The 21,690-nt window shown below is 50.0% G+C and overlaps 11 protein-coding genes across 11 annotated transcripts; 7 read left to right on the top strand and 4 right to left on the bottom strand.

The window, feature by feature from the left end:
- Window positions 1-1,430: 1,430 nt before the first annotated feature.
- Window positions 1,431-2,108, top strand: N7520_002790 (uncharacterized protein; the record flags this gene model as incomplete). Its single annotated transcript, XM_057136725.1, has 1 exon — window positions 1,431-2,108. The coding sequence occupies one exon, from the start codon at window positions 1,431-1,433 to the stop codon at window positions 2,106-2,108; it is 678 nt and encodes a 225-aa protein (XP_056999411.1).
- Window positions 2,109-2,149: 41 nt separating this feature from the next.
- Window positions 2,150-3,151, top strand: N7520_002789 (uncharacterized protein; the record flags this gene model as incomplete). The annotated part of the gene is made up of 1 exon (XM_057136724.1): window positions 2,150-3,151. One exon carries the CDS (start codon window positions 2,150-2,152, stop codon window positions 3,149-3,151), a length of 1,002 nt encoding a protein of 333 aa, XP_056999410.1.
- Window positions 3,152-5,439: 2,288 nt separating this feature from the next.
- N7520_002788 (Yae1 family protein) lies at window positions 5,440-6,162 on the bottom strand (the record flags this gene model as incomplete). The annotated part of the gene is made up of 1 exon (XM_057136723.1): window positions 5,440-6,162. The coding sequence occupies one exon, from the start codon at window positions 6,160-6,162 to the stop codon at window positions 5,440-5,442; it is 723 nt and encodes a 240-aa protein (XP_056999409.1).
- A 473-nt stretch (window positions 6,163-6,635) lies between these two features.
- On the top strand, window positions 6,636-7,719 carry N7520_002787 (ankyrin repeat domain-containing protein; the record flags this gene model as incomplete). Its single annotated transcript, XM_057136722.1, has 3 exons — window positions 6,636-7,332; window positions 7,389-7,586; window positions 7,640-7,719. 3 exons carry the CDS (start codon window positions 6,636-6,638, stop codon window positions 7,717-7,719), a joined length of 975 nt encoding a protein of 324 aa, XP_056999408.1.
- A 621-nt stretch (window positions 7,720-8,340) lies between these two features.
- N7520_002786 (alpha/beta hydrolase) lies at window positions 8,341-9,130 on the top strand (the record flags this gene model as incomplete). The annotated part of the gene is made up of 2 exons (XM_057136721.1): window positions 8,341-8,748; window positions 8,807-9,130. Coding segments are annotated over 2 exons (732 nt in total), but the record flags the coding sequence as incomplete, so codon positions are not given.
- Window positions 9,131-9,910: 780 nt separating this feature from the next.
- N7520_002785 (SD08430p) lies at window positions 9,911-11,695 on the bottom strand (the record flags this gene model as incomplete). Its single annotated transcript, XM_057136720.1, has 2 exons — window positions 9,911-10,256; window positions 10,305-11,695. 2 exons carry the CDS (start codon window positions 11,693-11,695, stop codon window positions 9,911-9,913), a joined length of 1,737 nt encoding a protein of 578 aa, XP_056999406.1.
- Window positions 11,696-12,533: 838 nt separating this feature from the next.
- N7520_002784 (uncharacterized protein) lies at window positions 12,534-13,558 on the top strand (the record flags this gene model as incomplete). Its single annotated transcript, XM_057136719.1, has 2 exons — window positions 12,534-12,618; window positions 12,675-13,558. 2 exons carry the CDS (start codon window positions 12,534-12,536, stop codon window positions 13,556-13,558), a joined length of 969 nt encoding a protein of 322 aa, XP_056999405.1.
- Window positions 13,559-13,973: 415 nt separating this feature from the next.
- Window positions 13,974-15,578, bottom strand: N7520_002783 (uncharacterized protein; the record flags this gene model as incomplete). Its single annotated transcript, XM_057136718.1, has 1 exon — window positions 13,974-15,578. The coding sequence occupies one exon, from the start codon at window positions 15,576-15,578 to the stop codon at window positions 13,974-13,976; it is 1,605 nt and encodes a 534-aa protein (XP_056999404.1).
- A 631-nt stretch (window positions 15,579-16,209) lies between these two features.
- N7520_002782 (putative esterase/lipase) lies at window positions 16,210-17,103 on the bottom strand (the record flags this gene model as incomplete). The annotated part of the gene is made up of 1 exon (XM_057136717.1): window positions 16,210-17,103. The coding sequence occupies one exon, from the start codon at window positions 17,101-17,103 to the stop codon at window positions 16,210-16,212; it is 894 nt and encodes a 297-aa protein (XP_056999403.1).
- Window positions 17,104-17,784: 681 nt separating this feature from the next.
- Window positions 17,785-19,344, top strand: N7520_002781 (uncharacterized protein; the record flags this gene model as incomplete). The annotated part of the gene is made up of 5 exons (XM_057136716.1): window positions 17,785-17,874; window positions 17,921-17,996; window positions 18,058-18,067; window positions 18,125-18,324; window positions 18,497-19,344. The coding sequence occupies 5 exons, from the start codon at window positions 17,785-17,787 to the stop codon at window positions 19,342-19,344; spliced, it is 1,224 nt and encodes a 407-aa protein (XP_056999402.1).
- A 788-nt stretch (window positions 19,345-20,132) lies between these two features.
- On the top strand, window positions 20,133-21,347 carry N7520_002780 (phosphopantothenate--cysteine ligase CAB2; the record flags this gene model as incomplete). The annotated part of the gene is made up of 1 exon (XM_057136715.1): window positions 20,133-21,347. One exon carries the CDS (start codon window positions 20,133-20,135, stop codon window positions 21,345-21,347), a length of 1,215 nt encoding a protein of 404 aa, XP_056999401.1.
- Between the last annotated feature and the right edge of the window lie 343 nt (window positions 21,348-21,690).

The raw sequence follows: 21,690 nt of genomic DNA, 5'->3' as shown, positions 1-21,690 counted from the left end.
CTAATTTCGATAGGGAGCTAGAATTGATTGATGTTTGATGAGAATATCAAATTTTTCTAAATGTGGCTGCAATAGACTATCCTCTACAGGCTAGGAATGTGACATTTGGTGGGAGGCGAGGGCCATGCATTGAAAAAGTACATTCAAGCAGAATGTATTCCCAGCGCGCATGAACTGGAGGGAATCGAGGCTCTGGATCCTGTCGATCAGGGGTTGTGAACGCTAGATATATATGATATACTTGGTCACTGCAATATGTGCAGTTGAACGGGAGCCCCGTCTGTATAGCGGGATGCAATGCACGACTAACTTTTCATTGGAATGTGGGGAAGTAGAGAACAGATGGTTTCCAGGGCAAAATAGACAACATTGGAAGTTGATTGTATCAATTTGGGAGTAAATTGACCTGGAAATTGATCTGGATCAGTTTCAGAAAAATTAGTCTGTAGTTCATCATTCCGAGCAGATCAGAATCTGACAGGCAGAGCTTTCTCGTATAATTCGATTGGTCCAATTCTCGAAACATTGATCCCCAGCCAATCAGTGCATCTCGGACTTGCCGGTACCGATCCAATGTGATATATCGAGTGTCAAGCGTGTAACGAGTCGCTTGCTACGGCGCAGCAGCAAAGCCCTTGACGCACACAGAAACCTAGGATCTTGCACCCGGCAAATTGGACGATTCAGAGCACTACGATGGAAAGAACAAACAGCGAATAGGCTGAGACTGATGCAAGATAGCCCGCTGGATGTAGTGTCAGGTTGAACAAGCAATGACGTAGAAGAAGAAAGGCAAAGAAAAGAAGCAAAGAATTCGGGCAATGAAACGTTACAGACGGTACTAGATAGATTGAGGCTCGAGTGTTCAGATAATACGTGGTTGCCAGGAATGAGACTGGAATGGGATAGGATGTGGCTTCGCCTTACGAAGATCATATGGAGTTATGGCGTTAGTGGCTCACCGGAATACATCCGACTGACACATCTCACATTCCCTTTCATGTGCTTCCTACCAGCAAAAGGAGGGGAAAAGAAAAGAAAAGAAAGTACGAGAAAGGAAAATCAAAGCCAAAGGGAAACTATGTAGAGTCGAATGAAGTCGAAGAAATCAACAAAAGTCCCGGATGGCGTTCCGCTCCCTTGCTGAAGCCGCGAACTGGTCCTTGCTGAACATCCCTGCCACGGAAGGGGACGCCATGTAAGGTTGGATAGGTCATGATCGTCCGTTCTTTTGTTTATGCATTTGGTATGCCCTGGGCCAGATTTGGAGGGGGCTTGATACCTCGATGACTTGATGGCTGTAATATGTTATTTTTGGTATAAACTATCCCCTTCCATCCTATTCTCCATTCCTCATTCCTCTCCACTCTATCATCCTTCTATCTTTCTTCACTGCCTGGATCCTTCTTGTTCGTACGGAATCAAAGTCCATGGCTCTAGGAGATTGTTACTGTCCCGGAGAGTTGGACGTGTTGCACGAAGACCGGAACAGATCACAAACAACTATTTGCTTGCCATCACCATCAACGGATCGAGTGTCAACCTACCTGCCCAAGGTAGGACCCAAGGCTCTGGAAGAGTCTAACCAGGATCCATTCTACCTGGAGAAGTCGCTGGCTGCGACACCAATCTGGGACCAACATACACCGACAATCCGCGATGATAGATTCAGTGGTGACAATAGCCAATATTACACCCTTTCTTTGACCAACGGGAATTACAATTCGAATCATCAACAGGATTCATCACAATACACTGGCCCAGATCGATCTACCCTTGCTCAAATCCAATTGGAGAATACCTTACGGTTCCACCGATACACATCCTCGACTGAAGAAGAAGAACGACGACCCCTACACAGCAGCCAGGAGTCGTTCAGCTCAGTGCAGACCGACGCTACTGTGCCAGATTTGACACCGAGCAGCTCGTTCTCATCTACCTATTCTTCCCCTCCTTGCCCTGACGCCGTTATCAAGGCCACCGAGAAGCTCTACCAACACGCCCACCAGGTTCAGATCGAGCCTCGTCGCGCCTACAACCAGCAAGCAACGGCGCCTCCAAAATACTCTCTGCCACCTCCCCCCCAGTGGCTGCGCTCGCCCCGATAACTCGCCCTACCACTCCTGCCGACTGCACATCTACCCACACAATGAAGTACGAGACATCCAGTATGTCATCCTCATCAAGAAGAAGGCACAAGGCACACCCAACTCTGCCAAACCTATCCAATGCATCCAGCTCTCTGAGCTCCCGCAGGAAACAATCAAGCCCTGGAACACGGCCTCCCTTGGATCCATCTATGATCTCACCTCCGAGCTTGATCAACCCGGTGACCATGGAGCCGCATGCCACACACTTCGACCAGGCCTTGTTCATCCCTGCCAATGATGGCGCAAGCCCTATTCCCAGCCCTGTGGCCAGCTCCCCTCCTATTTCGCGCCAGTGGACTGCTACCTCCATGGAGCGTCCGTCTATCTCCACCATGGATGCCTACTGTGAGCAATCCGTTTGGGAATCAGACTCAGAAAACGAGTCAATTAGCAACAAATCACTCTCCCGCAAACCTATCGATACATTACGCAAAGTTCGCAGCAGGGCTAAGTTACGCGCCGCCAAATCTCAACCTCGCCTACGCCAAGCTGTGCTCGATGACCACCTCCCTGAACGCTTCCCATGTATGCCAGATGATGCTCCCATCGAGTTTCATGACCCCTTCCGGGGTGGCAGCATAGATCGCCCTAGCACTGGTCGGCCCAGTATTAGCCGCCCCAGCACCAGCCGGGATGGCTCAAGGGCTCACCCTCTTCAAACCCTCCGGCTAGTTGCACCGTCATCCGTCTCCCTTGTCAAGCCTCGCTCCCAACATAACAGCAGCAGTGGTCTCCATGATAGTGCCACTGAGTCCGAAATGGACTGGTCTGCAGCTGCAGCCATGCAAGCCCAGTACCGTCGTCGTGAACGCTCCGACACACCTGAATTCGCCAAACCAGAAAAAGAGCAGCTCACATCCATGTGCTACGAGCAACACTCCCAGGCCACTTTTCAAGACGCAGCCCAAGAACAGAAGCCCTTTTTCCGCCGCATGCTAGACTCCATTCGATCACTCAACTGCGCCCGCCCTACGAAATCAACCACGACTACTACTATCTGATGCCCATGACTCTAGACGGTGCACGGCGTTCTTTGGCGTTCCCACGTTTGCATGCACTGCAACGATTTCCTATTTGATGCTTCTATGCTCTATGCTTTCTTTTTGTCATGAACTTCCATGATACTGCATCCACCCCTGCCCAAAAATACCCGGGCCTTGGTATACTCTCAATGAAACTTCCGTACCAATGAATTCACGGACGAACACACGAAAACGACACCCCAACGAAAATTGCCTGCGGGCTCTACTGTCTTTAGCTTTCCTTACTGTTTGACCCCGGGGCTCCGCCTCATCCATCTTTATGATTATCCAATATCTATTACCCACAACGCTGTATCATCATCTTTCATATCATTTCTTACGTTCTCACGGTCTACTGATTTTGGGTCTTTACACTCATGTCCACTTTCTCGTTGCCTCATGTATGATCTACTATATAATGATACAAGAACCCAGCTAAGACTGTATTTCCATGGTTTCACGAACCTAACTATGAAGGAATTTGGGGCACAAAAGCATATTGTTAGCATAATGCAAAATGAAAACAAAGTTCAAAGAACATCTCCCTCCCACTTCGATCCTCCCACAGCTGTTGTCTAGGTAATCGATCTACATACTGGAATGCGAAGCACAATCAACTCGTTACCACCACCACTACTACATCAGCTTTGATACCTGCTTCAGGTATTCAAAAATACTACCAAATCATCAAGACATAATTAAATGAACTTCATCCCACCTCCCGTACAGGAATAACCCAAGCCCCCATCTCATCTCTAATTCCAATTTCTTTCAACCCACATCCTTTCGAATGTATCGCATGTAGGGACGACAGCCAATGTATTGATACAATGTCTCGAGTTTATCGGGCTCGATGCATGCAAAAGTACCATGCTGCGTTCCCTGATCCTGGTTACGGGAGGGATGTGATCCCGGGTCCTGGGTCCTGTCAAGGGTGAAATTACAGGTCCGATTTTGATCTGCAGGTAGCCGGTTCCCTTCCGCAGAAGTACGGGTTGGATTTGGGTTTGGGTTTGGGTTTGGGTTTTGTTTCAGCTTGAGGTTGTTATGCTTTGAACATGGGAGCTGAAGTATTTCTTGAATTCATTATCCATGGATACCATGTAGGACGAATGAAATTGGAATTGGATTTGGATCTGGATTTGGAATTGTAAACATTCATTCGATCTTCCTATTCATCACAGTGGCGTGGATGCGTGCTTTAGTGTAGAACCACGACGCATAATCCGTATGGAGTACGCAGTACAAAGTACTTAATTGCTATACGAGGCGCGAAGTACTTTTTCCGGCTGTTTTCTCTTGTTCATGTGCTTGTACGGAGTAGACTAATCATCAAAGCTAAAGCGGCACCACATCTCGATTTGGAGCTCATCTCATCCCTTGCGTTTTTAACGTCTCCACGCCACCGACGCACCCACTAGTTTGTTCGGATTTCACCACGGTCGCGGCAACTTTTGATTTTAGGCAACGCAAATAACATCATTCGGTATCAAAATTCACATCGGATAGGTACGGAGTATGGCAGTCTGATATCATACAGGTCTAGGTGAGGTGCCCGCCACCAATCGATTCCTTAATCACAAATCCAGCACAAAGCAGGTGGGGAATCAGGGTTCTAGTTTTCAATGCTGTTCAAAAGTCCCTCGGAGACGGAGGGTCGGAACCGGTCCGTACAGGCAAGGTTGTTCTGCCTGGTTCCGTCGGCTGCACTCCAAGTATTCCGCGAGACTAACTCCCCAGTGGGTTTCAGATGTATCGGACTTCTTTTTCTAGGATCCACATTGGTCTTGATCGGCCTAGATCGATCCTGCAGTTTGCCAAGGCGCGGTGTTTGATCGGGATCTGGAGTCTGGACAAACAATGGTCTATCATACAACCAGCTGTTCGCCCATCCGAATCCACAAGCCATGGCTTTTGAGAAATCTTGGCGTCGACGCTAAACTTTCTCAAGCGTACTTTGGTACCAATGTACGGATGAGCTTGGAATTATTCGTTCTCGCACAGCTCGATAAACAGCCTCCCTGCGCGAGAGTTTCGTGTCGATACTCCATCATCCTTGCAGCGCGGTTCTTCAGAGGTCTCTCAACAAATGCACCGTGCAGAAAAGCGGGACGGGGACGGGCAGGCAAGCCGGGATAGAACCATAGTCGCCTGGGGGCTGCAGGCCGTTCACCATGGAAACGGGCAAGACATGGTCCCCAGAGCACCATGCAAAAGGTGATAGAGCTTCACCGTAGCAAACCAGATAGGGATAGAGCAGGAGGGCTTCAACTCCGCTCAGCCGCGGCGCCTTTGTCTCCCTGTCCCTGGCCCTGTTCCTGTACATCCTCTTTCATCTCCAAGGCATCCATATTCTCCTCCCAAGCCGGAACAGCAAGTCTCTCCTCCCACCGAGAAATAACCGGATCTCCCTTCCTCCTTAGGTGAACCTCCGGCTTCTCCCCTGCATCCTGGCGCTGAACCTCTCCCGAAGCAGTATCAACCCGCGCCGACGCCCCGGTTTCAAATCCCGTAAACACAGCCTGCACATCTAGAGCTTTCATAGCCTCCCCGTAGATCCGTCGAACCCGCTCGCTGATTTCCCGCCGCGCCTCAGCGCCTTCACTGTCCACAGAAGAAGTCCCAGCACTACCCCGCGCGGCGGGCTTCTTCACCCCCGTTGCACGCTCTTCCAAACCACGCGAGATACCTTCTAAAATACCCAGAATCGTTCCTGCGCGCATGCCTAGTTGTGCTCCGACTGGGAAACCGCCGTCGAAGCCATCTTGGACGCGCTCGCCCTTAGAGACGGAGACGCCGTCGCGGTACCCCGCTGTGACGTGCTGGCGGCGCAGAGAGGGGAGGTCGGAGGGTTCGGTGGTGGTTGTGGATGCTTTGGTAGGTCCTGCAGGTCTGTGATCTCTGGTTTCGGCTGGTGGTGAGGATCCGAAGATGTCGTCGAGGGAATTGTCACCTGCGGGGTGTGCCGCGGCGTCGGTGTGGGAAGACATTGTTGTGGCGGGGGATGCGGGGATAGAGGATTCAGAGCTTGAGTCTGTATTTGGTTTCATCTGAGATAAAGATCCAGATTGAAGCTGAGCTGCTTGATCTCTCGAGGGGTTTAAATCTAAGCAGTGGTGTAGTGGGGTGAAGAGAAAAAGTTGTGATCTGCGGGATCCACTTTGCACGATCCATAGTATGAGCTTCAATACAAATTTGCTTACCACTAGAAATTGCGAATGTGGGTAATTCCGAGCCTGAATGAGGATACACTGCAAGTGATAAATGAGGCCTGGGAATTTGACAGCGAGCGAGTTTAACTTCCTACTCTTGCCTACATCAACGTCAGGTCGAATTGGCTTCTCAAGCTTGGAACTTACCACTCGACTCATCTCACCATTCTGTCGGGAACTCGATGAAAAATTTCAACATCCAATAACCAGATCAGTATTCAGCGAGGGGGTTTGTTCATTGAAAAACCGAAATGACAATCTCGTCTATCTACAAAAACGCCAGAGATGGCAGACTGAATGAAGAAAGTCTAAACCAATACATCAAACTCGGAGAAGACATCAATGCAGCAAGCGGTAACAAACAGTACACACCTCTGATGGCGGCTGTCCTGAATGGCCACAAAAATACCGTGAAGCTTCTCCTCTCAAACAAGGCGGATGTGGATCGACAAGCTCCCAGCGGAGAAACTGCCTTATGGGTAGCAACATCCAACACGAGAAGAAACCGCCTCGCCATCGTTTCACTCCTTTTGGTGGTAACTCCTAGGCCCAATCTCAACGTACAGCCTAAGATCGGCTCCCGTAACACGCCTTTGATGCAAGCGATTGTCAGGTTTGGAGATACCAAGGTCGCCAGCTTGCTTGTGAATGCGGGCGCGTCTCTGGGGGCACTGAATCTGGATGGCAAGACGGCTAATGAGCTTGTTATTGAAGTACAGAGTCATAAGTTGGCGCTGGCTCTGCCCCTGCTGGACGAGAAAATGGAGAACCAAGTTCCTACAACCACGAAGAATGTCAAATTCATTGCCTACGTGATATTCTGGCTGAGCATGATATTCACTTTCATCTTTTGTGCCCTACGTGCCTTGAAGGGTTACTTTGGGGCCAGCAGCTCCCAAAGTGTCCCTGTTTCGAAGTTAGAAAAACCGATGTCTCTATTTCCAAAACGTGACACTTCGACGAGGAAATACAGGAGATACAGGAGATACAGGACTGCGCCACAGCGGATGATTTCAAAGCGATAGCAGCCGGCCACGTCAGTGGGATCAATGTTGAGCGTTTCTCCTCTCAGAACAACGAGTCTTTACAGAAACTAATCGAGGATTTGGTGGTGTTGGAGAACCGAAAAAGCCCACTCAACACACAAGAGAACCTGAAGGCCCTCATCCTACTTAAACTTTATCAGCCAATTTTCTACTGTGGTAAGTATCTTTCACCTCTCTGTGTTTCAAGACCTTAATACCCAGCACCTTAGATGACAGCAGCTTTATGACAAGCCCGACTATCCAGAACATGAAAATCACACGTAAAGCGGCACAGAAAGATATCGTCTAGGATGTCACGCGCATCTTCCGCCTACCTATTCCTGAAGATGATGAGATCCACGTCTGCCTCATCAACAAGGATATCTACTGCGGCAATTCGAATTGCCAGATAATACGGAAGCATTTGGATACCGTTGAGGCTCGGGAAACGGACAGCGGGACAAATTGGAGGCTAATTGCTACCTACAGCCCTACATCTATAGGACAACGGCGAGGATTAACAGGATGGCAAAGGGGGTGACGGCGCCCAGGATTTGGCACTGTTGGCTCTGGGAGATCGCGGTGATCATTGTGACAGAGGTGACCAAAAGTCAGACGACTACAAAGAACAAGAGAGGAGGGGAGCGTACATACAGTATTCTTATCGTTCAATGTTCAATATCAATTGTGGGTCTTGTCCTCGGCCCCCACGTGGGATCCACGGCGGCTCGGCCCCCAACGGAGCACTGGATGTGTGACGCTAATCAATTGCAAAACTGGGCATTAGACTACTGAACTTAGCATTAGTCCAGAGGTCAAGGCGTAGTTCTGTAGTTATGATAAGTTGACGTGCTTGCCAGCGTCTTGCGCTACTTAATATCTCCTCCAAGCCTTCCACCAGCATCAATATCCCATACCCTCACTGACCAAAATGACCGCTTCCAATCCCACCCTGATCTTCTGCCCTGGGGCTTGGTACCCGCCCACAGCCTTTGAGCCCCTAGCCGCCCACTTCCCCGATCATACCACCCATACCGTCGCCTTCCCCTCAATCCAACAGGCCACCAGCGTCCAAGACCTGCAGCCTGACATCGACGCGCTCCGGACCCTGATTGAGCAGGAAGCCAACGCGGGCAAGGAAGTCGTTGTCATTTCGCACAGCTGGTCCGGGCTGCCTGTGAACAGCGCCCTGGACGGCCTCAGCAAGACCGAGCGACAAGCAGCTGGCGAGACCGGCGGGGTGACCAAATTGATCTTCATCTCAGCCTTCATCCCCGATGTCGGTGAGAGTCTGATTGGAGCCTTTGGCGGAGTTCCTCCCGAATGGTATAAGCGCGATGTAAGTCACCTACTCATTTTCTATTCTCTTCCGAGATCCCATCTCACCCCAACCTTAGGAAGCCAATGGCACTGTCAGCGCCGAGGACCCATACAGCCTTTTCTTCCACGATGTCCCCGACGGCGAACAATGGGCCCAGACCCTTCGTCCGCATGCCTGGGCGACTAAAAACTCGCCCGCTACCAGCGCCGCTTACACCCGCATCCCAAGTGCCTATCTCCAGTGCGAGAACGACCGCGCCATCCCACTATTTGTCCAGCAGTTGATGGTGGAGAAAGCCCGCGAAAAGGGCGCCCAAATCACCGCGGAGACTATCGCTACGGGCCATTCGCCGTGGCTGGTTGATCCCGCGCCTGTAGCTGCTTTCATGCAGCGAAGCCTGGCGTGAGTTCCGGTCTGTTGCCAGCATCGATGTGATGAAGACCATAGTTTTTGTTGTTAGAGTAACATGAAAGATTGTGTAATGTATCAGGGCGTTAAAACGAAAAGACACTAGCCATGTCCAGTATTTCTCAGGTCCGGCTAAACAATTCCATAGCTAACGTTTATGGATTGGTATACTTGACATCCACTAATGGATCTTCTGCGCGGTACTTTCTACTGATCAATCGGTCCTTTTATCTTATTCTACAGAGCTAGACCCGTCTTCTCAGCCTCTAGGTAGTACTCTAGTGAATATAATGTTTAGTAGGTAGGTAGTCCAGTAGACAGTCATACTAGGGAGTCTAAAAGGCAGTACAAGACAAAAGGGCAACTGGAATATAATATGAGTTCTTCTACTTTGCGCCACTGTAATCCGAGTTTAGACCAGTACTACTGCTGTGCTTCTAGCATCTGGTATATCGACCTGAATACTTGACTAGATATTAACCTGGGAGCCTGGCATCATGCCTCCAGTTACTATGAAAAACGGGGTGTACATACCTTCAAGTCATACATGTACATATGGGAGATTCGAGGCCTTTTTGAATCGGGTTGGAGAGAATGGGTGAGTAGTTTGGAGAGTGCCTCAAGCAAGTCTCATGAAAGAACTAATTGCTATCAAACTTGAAAATGACTTAGAATCTAAATAGTATTTTAATCTTGTTGAATCTATTAAGGTTACGCTCAATCGTCTTTAACGTACAAAACTGAGCATCATGATGTCCAGTATAAAAGAGCTTTACTCCCGCTGGGGACCTGGCACGAGTCGCCAGGCGCGCAGGGGTAAGCTTTGAAGCTTGGCAGCAGCGGGTTTGATAAACCACACAAACGTGAGAGTGCCAATAAGCACGCAGATAATGTTGGTAATGTAGTAGCCGTCACGGTCGACGATGCAAGTACCGCCGCCGTTTATACAGCGGTTCTTCTCTGGCTCGAGGGCGCAGGAGAATGCAGACGTGACAAGAGCATCTTTCAGCTGGTCACTTGGTGGGGCTGTGGTGGGTGGGAGGCATGTTGCCTTTGTAAAGAGATCGACTAGCTTGAGAACAAAGATACGAGGGAATGTTCCACCCAGGTTGCAGACGCTAAATCTGTGTTAGTGGTGACAATGGAATAGACGGGGCCTGACTTACGTTGCGAGGAGGGTCATGTAGGTGCCACCAATGCTTGGGTCTGCAATACGTGCATGGAATGCTGAAATGGCAACGAACATGACCGTGTTCATAAAGGTAGATACCACATGCTCGAAGATGACAGCCAGCATATACCAAAAGGGTACCTCTGATCCGCTGGGGTAGATCATCACAGTGAACTGAGCAAGTACAGCGGCGGCTAGGCGGCCGACAAAAGCCCAGCCCCAAAGTCGCATGGGTCCATGGTCAGTCGACCACTTGCCAGCATAGTAACCAAGCATGATTTCGAAGGGAAAGTCGATCAAGACGACCAAAGCCATGTTTTCCTGGCCAAAGCCCTTGTCCAAAAGTTTCAAACTGGTGACGCCGTCGTTAGCCTGGAAGCCAATCTTAGCAATCAAATGAATGAGAATGATGGTTTGAATGTTCTTCAGCTTCAAAACGCTCCACATGCTCTTGTACACATCCATGATGCTGTCACGCTCCTTGGTGCGGTCTTCCTTCTTCAGCAAAGCCAGACCCAGGGTTACAATAAGGTAGGCCCAGCCCCAGAAAGTCAAGTATGTGCCGAGCGAGAGCAGACCACCCTCACCAGGGATAGTGCGGAACCACCGATTCGCGAAGTCCTTGGAATTAAATGCCAGGAACACGGTGTATGACAGGAAGTGACCCGCTGTCAAACCAACAGTCTGAGCAGTAGATGCGTAGGAAATATTCGGAGGCGACATAAGGGTAATAGCCCAGCCGTCGACAGCGATATCCTGCGTAGCGCAGAAAAGCACCAGCATGAACCACCAGTATGTGAAGTTCCAGACTCCGGCGCCTCCATTCGCGCCAGCCTGCTCCATCATTTCCCCAATGTGGCGACCCAGGTAGATCATAGCAAGTCCCGCAATAACCTGAACCGGGGTGATCCAGCTCTTCCGGCGACCAAACCGTGGACTCCACACGGCATCAACAATGGGACTCCAGAACAGCTTCAAAGAGTAGGGGTAGGAGGCGAGTGAGAAGATGCCAATCTGGCCATAAGACAGATACGGTTTCAGAAGGAAAGGCACAGATCCGGTCGCAAGACCCATAGGCACGCCCTGCAAGAAATACAGAAGGCATAGCAACAGAAAATTGCGACGGTCACTTGTAGGTAGGTTATGGAAGCTGGTGGTGGTTTGGAGGGGAGTTTGAGGAACGATGACAGGGTCGTCATCGAGGGTGAAGCTAGATCGAGACATGAGACGAGCTGTTGCTTCGGCAGAGGAATCGACGGAGGGAGTATCGCGCTTGCGCATTTCGATGTTGTTCATGTTGCCGTTCGCATGGCCGTTGTGGCCAGTAGCAACTTTGAGGCTCGGTTTGGAACGGCGTTTGGAGATGGAATGGTTTTTCCGTGTCATTGATTTGTATACGTGTGAAATGTAAGCTTGTAAGTGTAGTACAAGTTATTGGCGCAGCCTGGTGAAAGTTGATTGATTTGATTGGGGATCGGGAGCGAGAGTTCAGGTTCGGATGAAAGAAGGGATGCGTCGGGCTGAGTAGTTCGGGATTCAAGGTTGGTCCATGTGAGTCAGGCAGATGAATATGAAGTTGATGACCAATGCATAGAGGGAGAGAAAGAAGGAAAGTCCTCAGGCATGCACGGAGGTGGTGGAGGGGAAGATCCAGATCTTGAGAAAGTCTGGGCAAGACATGGAGAGGCAAGCTGGCCTCTATCGGGCCGGATTGATTATTCATGTGGGGGACTTCTACAAAGGACTATGGACTTTTTAGTTACTTTATCTATTATGGTTTGTCAGCCCCACTAGATTAATTAGTTACTTGATCATTCTATGACTATGAAGTCCCGATTGTTGAGCATGTCCTAGGTAGTACAGTCCATGCACGCGATGAGATCGGCGTTTTGGCTGAAGAACTTCGCGTTTAGATGTATGAAAGTGGGACAGCAACAACATTTGAATGAGGTAATAATAGTCAGACATGGACTGACATGATATTCAGCAATGACGATTCAATGCTTATTAATTAAATTTGATATAGTTATGGACATTGCCACATCGTTAAATGTTCAATAATCCTAAATCTTGACCATGGTCACGTGTCATACAAACAAACAACACAATGCGAACTCTCCGACTTCTCCGCATCTTCCCCGCCATACGATTCCTGGCCTCGGAATAAGGATCAGTGAGAAGCCAACAAAGACATATATACACGGCGACAATACAATCTGTCAGCATGAATACACGCGCCCATCCCTCCGCGTCTCCAGATCCCCAAGCCGAGCACCTAGACAACGACATCGCTTCCATCCGTGCCGAAAGTAAGCACCGCGCATCCCAAAATAGAAGACCAACTGAACTAACTATTTGCGCGAAGTCCACAATCTCCAACGCCAGAAACGATTCCTCTCATCTAGTCTCCTCGCCTCATCTAGCATCCAAAAGCTACTCCGCAAACCCCTCACAACCATCCCCGACGAGATCTCACCCCTCGCACAAGCCGCAGGGAAACACTCCGAAACAAACCACTACCGCATCGCGTTCGGAGCTACAGCCTTCCCATTTAAGGACCCGTCGCCCAGCGCCTCCGCGGAGAATCTACTAGGTCTGCGCATCGATGTCTGCACACGGAGTGGGCGATTCGCGAAGCCCTACTACGTTCTTCTACGGCGAGAGCGCCTCAAGGGCGGGAAGGAGAAAAGTCTACGCGTTTACAGACATACAGTGCCCGCCTTTATCTCGATCGCGAAGCTAGAGAGGGCTTATCTTCCTTTCAAGGGAACCAGCACAAAAACAGCCGACAGCGAAGACGGGAATGAATCCGAGGATCAAATATCGTCGAAGCGAGCACGGAAAGGGAACGGAGTACGGACCCAGGATGTGCGTGGTTTTGCGCGGGAGTTGCGACGCGAGCTTGTGGCGTGGCATTTGCGGTGCGATGCGGTGGATCTATTGCGCGAACGACTGGGATTTAAGGAATCCGAGTCGGAAGCTAGTACTGTGGGTCGGATCTCGCCTGAGAGTAAGGCGGGGATTGTGTCTCTTGACTCTACTGCTATCGAGACGCGGTATGTTCGGCTGGAATGGGAGGATGGTCGTGTTGGGCTATTTAAGGTGTCTAATACCGGGGTGGTTGAGCGGGCTGTTGTTATTGGGGATGAGGGGCGTGATAAGCGTACGGAAAATGCAATGATCCGGGGTGGGGGTAGGATTGAGAGCTTGTTGGAGAGGTTGCAGGAGCTTGCTGCATCCGCTTTGTAATGCTGAAGTGGGATGGATGATGCTTTTGAATTTTAATATTGAACTAATGATACCCCTTTCTGCGAACAATTCCAACTTTTTTTCAAGGAAATAATTTACATTCAATATCTATCAATCGCTGTATCCTATAAATGCATCAAATGCTATGCACATCTAAACTAATAGCCGCCGCAATGCGATATGTAACATGCTAGATCCACATCTAAGCGGAATGCAAGCAAGGAGAAAAGAAAATTACAAGAAGGGTTAAGGGGGCATCAAAGCAAAAGAAGAAGCCAGCGAAAGTGTTCACATGGCCATTGCCAAACGGGGCGAGCCAGACAATAGTGGCAAGCCAATATCAAGCAACATTAAGCAAGGTGGACACCAACTTGCTAATTAAGGATGACCGAAGTCTCATATATCAGATCCGCATTCAAATGCGATTCTCAGTATTAGTATCGTTATCGGGCTCCACAGAAAAGGAGATAGTCGGCAATGGTCCATAAGGTTGACCATGTTCCTCATCAAGCTGGCGACGCAGAATGGCTTCTTCCAAATCCCACCTCTTCCGCATTTCCGTTTGCTTCCCCTGAAGCCCATCTATAAGGGAGCTTTCTTCACGACGGTGCTCAGCCTGAAGCGCAGCAATTTGTTTGCTATGGCGATCACACAGATCATCCAATTCGCCTTCCATCCGCGCAATGGCCTCAGACAGCCTCTTCTCCTGCCGCTCTCGAAGGACTTTGATGCGAGATTCTTGAAGCGCATCCATGGATTCATGGGCATGGTACTGCTGCTCCAATTGTTCGAGTTGTTGTCGTGTAACACGTCGCGGGGGCGTGCCTTCAGATCCGGACATGAAAGACTCGGATGAGCGGTCTCTTGTGCCTGCTGGGGATGGTGGGGGGCTTGCATTCCGGAAATATCCTTCCATATGCTTGATGCGGGTTCGAGAGTTCTGTTTTGCGCGTTCGAATTCTCTTTGCTGTTCCATTTCCACGGCGCATTGGCGTTCTTCTATACGAATGGCATCGAGCTCGTTCTTCGGCAATGTTAGCAAGTGGGTCAACGTGCTGGTTATGAGATGTCTTACTTTTTCGCGCTTCTCCTCCTCCCGGCGCTGGTTCTCGGACTGCGCTTCAGAAACAGCTGTCTGGTGCCGGCGTCGGAGGATCTCTAGGGCGACACCTTGGAATGCCATGTGTCGACTCATTTCCATCTTATGTCTTTCCATCATCTCTTTCAGCTGAGGATCATCTAAACTTCTTTGAAGGGAAGCAGCGTCGAATGTCGGAATTTTGACCTCCACTCTTGGAACTGAGTCTGTCGTGCTGGCACTGGTGATGGAGACTGCGTTGCTGGTGGGCGGCTCGTGGGGACTCTCAATGAAGACACGTTCCACACCTTCCTCGCTCTTGGGTATCACGACTTGTGTATCCGGTGGTGTTGTGGAAGCTGAGGGGACCCGCTTCTTTCGGAAATGGATGCGCCCAATAGCTGACCTCAAGGTGCTCCGCCGTCTCTCTTTCTCTTTGACCTGTTTCTCATCCGGTGTCACAACAAACATGGAACTTCGATTTCCCTTGATCGCAAGTCCATCGTGAATTCCTAGCCCAGCGTTGATTGCACGGCTCTCACTGGAGCAGAACGACGTCGGACGAGTCGACAACGAAGCTAGCGATCGTGTACTGCTCGGCTTCACACGCTCAGAGGCAAAAGTAAGCTGCGAAAGTGACGTAGCTAACTGATCCAGCGGGGTTGGTGACGGAGACGACGGCTCGACGGAGAGGGAGGGAGTGACGGAGCCATCGCAGGCTGAACTTCGGTCGGTGGACGAACCAGACGATAGAACTGGGGACGAGAAATCGGCCATTCCACATGCGATCGGAGTGAGCGGCGCCGCATCCTTCAACCCCAGCTGCTGTGCTTCATCGGAAAGTCGTTGCGCCCGCGCTTTTTCTTCTTCCTCCGATTCAATCTGGAGAACTTCTGATCTGTATTTGTCCTCGTCTAGGACGGGCCTGTTTGTTGATTCCATTTTATGTACAAGTGGCGATGGCGCCTAGCCAGCGGGCGCGCATTGACCGGAGGGGAAGGAACGCTTCAAAGCAATGGACTCGCCCATGCGTAGCCGCTGGACGAGATGGTGGCGCAAACTGACAGCATTCACCCTAGGCGCTTGATTATGTATAGAGTAAACTGGATTGGGTAAGGTGGAAGAAATAAGCACAACCGTAAGGACTGGAGGAGACCTAAAAAAAAAAACTAGAGGAAAAAAGAAAGGGAAAAAGGTAGAGAAAACAAGAATTTACAATCATTCAATGACGATCCTGTTTATTTTTCTTATTTTTTCTCTTTTCTTCTTTAAAATGAGATGAAACCCCGAGTGACCCACGGGGGGGCAACCCTGACACAATCTGCCCGCTTGGCACATGTAATTATTCAAAACTCATTTCTAACATAATTATCCCATGCACTTCTGACCTTATCTATCCGGTTCATCTCCGTATCTCGTTAGGTAGGGTTTAGGGTTGCTTACAGCCGCCGGTCCCTGATCCATGGATTAGCTGGATCAGGTCAGGCACACGCGGCAAGCGGAGACCATTAGGGGCTGAGACAACCAACAATAGGGGGTTCGGCTCGGCCTGAAGGAATTGCGTGGAATCAAGCTATCCGTTAAGCATATCCACCGCTAACTGGTAAGCCCGCTTCTTGGCTTCGTGTAGGTGCTGCGGGGAGTTTGGCCGCGTGGTCTTGTCCCACGCATGAGAACAGCCCACCATGCGTTCACTGACCACATGCGCGCCCTGCAAGTTTTGGACCCGGCCCGCCAGTTCCTCTGCCTCATGCGCGAGATTATCTCCATCAGCGGTGATCATAAGCATGCGGCGTGGGAAGCGGTCTGCTTGCGCGAATGTGGGGGAAATGCGCGGATCGCGCGGATCCATGCTGGCGGGCACATAGCACCGGTTAAAAAGACGGGCTAGAGGCGCGGGAATCTCTGCCGCTTCCGTGGGGTTGGGAGCGACCTTAGTCGCTGTGCCGGTCAGATCAGTCACTGGGTAGAAGGCGACCAAGGAGCGGAAAGTGTGTGGAGCAAATAAATTGGCTGATGCAGCGAGGACGAGGTTGCCACCTGCGCTGAATCCCGACAGAGATAGGCGCGACAGGTCGTATTCCTGCGGGCGGCCTAGGACATAGTTGATGGTGTCTTCAGCATCATTCAACGCGGCAGGGAATGGATACTCTGGCCCGAGGCGATAGCGAACATCAAGGACCGTGCACTTGGTTCGTTGACTGATTTGTCGACAGAACTCATCATCGGAACCGTGGTGAGGGAGCACGAAGCCACTGCCGTGGAAGTTGATCAGGACTGGTGATGGACTTGGAGCTGGTGATGTATACACATGAACCTTGATGGTTCGGCCAGCATCGCGAGATGCGATATGGCGCACTTCATCAGGGTATGCTTTAATGCCACCGCGGGCGAAATAGGATACGATGGCGAAAATAGTCCGTAGAATGACCACGAGACATTTATCGATACAGTATTGGACAGACATGGTGGAGGTGATAAAGTCAAAGGAAAATTAAGCCGAGGCAGGCGGGTTGAGATTGGGACCAGCAAGTACCAGCCTAGCTCCGTCAAACGAATCCCTTTCAGTCTAGAGTATTAACAGGTGGTCTACTTTATGTTCGTACTTTGTTCTTAAGGACATAACGATGGAAGGATCTATCGAAACCTTCTTGCAAATGGCATTAGCATACAAGATGACCAGGTGTTCAGGAAATTAGCTTGTTTGAGCTCATTCTTCAAGTACAATGATCGTCTCCAAGGACCTGTCGATCGGAACTATTAGGTAAATTAGAGCTTTGATATGCAGGACGTGTATTTAAATTTATATGAGTGGCAATATCATATTTCACGCGTATGCCATGGAGGTCTTATCTCGTTATCAATTCATGCCACGGATGTGCTGTGTTCCTTCCATGGAGCTCTCCGACCAATAGCATAACATTCCCGCCGTCTTCACTCTTCTCCATCATCATATCTCATTATCATTATCTGGGTCCTACCTATAGGATACACGAGCACACCTGATTACTTGATCTTCTGAGCATCGAAGCCAGCCTTCTTTGATCCGCGCAATAGAAGCCCCTGGCCCGTTCATTTCCAGGTCATTCGAAGCTTCAAGCTGTCCGTCTAGCTCCGCTCCACGCGATCCGCATCGTCTGCTCCAAATATGGCGACTAAAATCGAACACAAAGAAACCAACTTCACAGTCTTCATTCGTTTACCATTTCCAAGAGGAGACTTTGTCGATCCACCACCGGTATGGAAACCCTTTCATTTAAACGCTGTCTTTACTAACTGATCAGCCGGAATGGAATGCTGCTAAGGACCGGGCGTTGTGGGAGATTCTTTCCCGACCAGCTAAGGGCGATGACATAGATTGTATGTGAAGCTAGAAAGAGTCCGTATACTGTTTTTGATCAGCTAGCTAACTGCTTTACAGGGAAAGCATTGTATACCTCACTCATACCCCCAAAAGCGATATATACTGATACTGACTTGCTGTGAAGGGCTGATAACTTCAATGTCACTTTACAGTTCTTACTACAACAAGCTGCATGGCTTTATGATCGGCAGCTGTCGCAGGTTCGGGCCCAAATGCGGAGATTCGACCCGACCGCGCAGTCAAATCCCCCGTCACCGGTTCCAGGGTCTGTTTCAGGGAGTGCCGCATTGGCAGGAACACCAATGAAAGATGTCCCTATAATCGGTATGCTTGTTTGATATAATAGAAAGTAGATATCATGGGTCGCTAACAAGAATCAGGACCACGCGGGCCTGTCCGACAGGTGTCTCGGCAAAAGGAAACACTTCAGCGAGGCAAGTTCATATACGCATCACGCCATCCACTATGCTATGCGTAACTCTGACGTGTTCTACAGCTAACAGCGGTAATGGTCGGCGCACAAGCTCCACCTCGATCACAACCATTAATCAAATCCGCGGCTCTCGAGACCCTTCTCGCACCGATACCCCAACAGCAGAAGGTAACGAGCAACGATGGGATTCTTATGGCCGACGTCCATCGGCCAACAGACGTGAAACCCAAGTTACTTCATTCTTACGGTCACCTCCTTTAGAGGAGGAAGATCTATCGTCAAGCCCTCAAGAATCAGACTCCGAAGATGAATCAAACCTTCCTGCACAGCGCTTTAGGCGATTTGGACAATACTCCATGCACCAAGCCAGCTTACGAGACGATGACGATGACGAAGATGACACACCGGCCTTCCTGCCAGTACATCGGGAATCCGAACAAGGCTCAAGAGATCGACCAAGCCAGGAACTGAGTGCCACCTTGCGCTTAGATGCGGAACGTGCTGCCATAGCACGGCGACGTATCGCCAATCGATCCGGGGCAAGAATGCCCGTCGCTTCAGAGTCATCAGCGAGCTCCATGAGCTCTAGTGCTCCAGTGGCTGTGCAGGGACGAGTGCCTACATTGGGTCCACAGCGAGCTGGTGAACCGTCACGACTTAGTCCCCGGAAGTCTCATACCTCAGGCCGAGAGACTAGTGATGGTACTCCAAGTATGGGGAGCAGTTTCAGTGATCTAGATGGTGAGTCGGCTTTGAACTGGGCCGATGCACCTTATATTAATTCTCGTCTAGATGCGAGCGTCACACAATCCGCGCTGGAAGAGGCGCTGATGAGCAATATGCAACACGGGGGAATGGCAAGCAGGATGAGCACTATTAGCCAAGCTTTGCGTAGTCGATATTTGCAGTGATATTTCTGGGTTCTTGCTCCATTGGTCAAAGAATTTCTGGATATTCATGATTCATGCTGGCCTTCATGCAGTCCTACAACGTGCACGCCTGTCCATAATCGATTCACCACATACTAGAATGAAGTGCATGATTTCAGTGGAATTGAGTGCCTATCATGAAGATCCACTCCAAGGTTGGAATAAAGACTACAGAGTACATTTTATACTAGACTGGATGCCTCAGCTCAACATTTCCTATTTTAGCCCGTGCTAGATACTTTTAAAGTCCCGAATATCGGACAAAAGGAGCGTTGTCGCTGCTTTCTCGCATTAAAGGGCAAATGGTATAAAAAATACTCGGTACTTTTAATCATTCAAAGCTGACATGATCGGCAGAGATGACTAAAACAAAGCTCATGTGGATTTGCGGATCCATGTTATCGGCCCAGCGGCTACACTAATCCCCTACCAGATATGTCAACTGGGAAAAGCTCAACATTTCTTTGTTGACTGGAGTATCTCATTTTCAATGTTCCCCTTAATTCAAAAAAAAGTGATTCTCATCCCACAGCTGTAGGTACCAACCATCTTAGTCCGTTTGCAATCAAACCCCGGGGATCTGATATCCCGCATTCCTTACCGGTCGCATCCCACCTTCACCCCCACTTGCGATTGGCGGCATCCTCGGCTTCTTTTCTCCTGGACCCTCATTTCCGAACAAAAATTACATGCCAATTGCAAGCTTCCATAGGCTGTGATCTCCTCTACCAATACATACTCGACAGACGTGACAGGCGTTCGTCGCAGCAATGACCCAAGCACTCGGTGACATGGAGCCGGCGGAGGCAGAGTCCGTCTACTTCAATGAATATCCCCCACCCAAGGCCCTCCCCAGACACGAAGCTCTCGCCCGAGCCTTCATCGAACAACATGTCGTAGAAAAGCGGCGCGTGGTACTTGTAACCTCTGGTGGAACCACAGTGCCCCTGGAGGCACAGACAGTGCGATTCATCGACAACTTCTCCGCAGGAACCCGTGGCGCCACATCTGCGGAGTATTTCTTGCAGGAGGGATATGCAGTGATCTTCTTACATCGGCAATACAGTCTGCTGCCTTATTCGCGACACTACAGTCACTCGACAAATTGTTTCCTGGACTTTATGGACGAGGCAGCACCCGCTTCTGATTCGCCGAATGTGGATCACGGGTCAATTCAGGTCCGTAGCGAATATCAAGATGAGATGCGCGATGTCTTGCGCAAGTACCGCTACGCTAAGCAGAACAATCGTCTGCTGTTGTTGCCGTTCACTACGGTCGCAGAGTACATGTTTGAGTTGCGGTCGTTGGCTAAGTTGATGCGACCGCTTGGTCCCAATGCGCTATTCTATCTCGCTGCGGCCGTCAGCGATTTCTTCATCCCGCGCCACCGCATGGCCGAGCACAAGATTCAATCTTCAGAGATACCAGCGAATCTGGAAAATGACACTGCTCTCGGCTCCGATGATATCTACACAGGGGAGAACGAATTCCAGCCTCCTAAGAACTCAAAGAAGCTCGTCGTCAACTTGGATCCGGTCCCGAAGTTCCTGCACCGCTTAGTCGATGGCTGGGCCCCCGATGGAAGTATGGTTGTCTCATTCAAGCTGGAGACTGACCCCTCTCTCTTGGTGTACAAGGCGCGGACGGCGCTGCAGCGCTACTCTCACCACTTGGTTATTGGTAACCTCCTCTCCACTCGGAAATGGGAGGTAGTCTTTATCACGCCAGACCCGCCTTATGAGCGATGGATCCGTGTGCCCAAGACTCGTCGTAGCAAAAGTATTTCTGGGGTCGAGGATCTGGTCGGACTCGCGGAGATTCAAAAGGGCGGGGCTGTTCAACAACCATCACAGACGGTGGAGAACCCGCCACCAGGTGCGAGGGATCATGATGGTATTGAAATTGAGAGCTTGATTATCCCGGAGTTGGTTAAGCTGCACGGACGGATGATTCAAAAGAACACTCCTGATCAACAGGAATCTTAAGGTTGATGGGATGCATGAATGTACATAGACAAGTTTGATGGCAATTCCACTTAAATTATACTACACAGTGCTCAGGAATATGCGGACATAAGTTAGAGTACTGATCCCTGGCTACTACGTATATATATAACGTTATTCTCAGACAAATTGAAACCCGCACCAATCGCCAATTGCGTACGTTAATCTTGTGCAGATCACATTCCACAGCCACAGGAGCGATCGACAGGGATGCGTCGATCAAGGGGTTAAAACACGGTGTCAGGCAATTGCGAACACAAAATCAAGTGAAGAAGATGGACAGCTTAATCCTCAAACAAGGAGTTGAAGTCACGAAACAGGAGCA

The sequence above is a fragment of the Penicillium odoratum genome (assembly GCF_028828045.1).
Source record: "Penicillium odoratum strain IBT 22623 chromosome Unknown utg000002l_segment0_segment0, whole genome shotgun sequence".
Taxonomy (NCBI): Eukaryota; Fungi; Ascomycota; class Eurotiomycetes; order Eurotiales; family Aspergillaceae; genus Penicillium; species Penicillium odoratum.
This window is presented reverse-complemented; position numbering and strand designations above follow the sequence as displayed.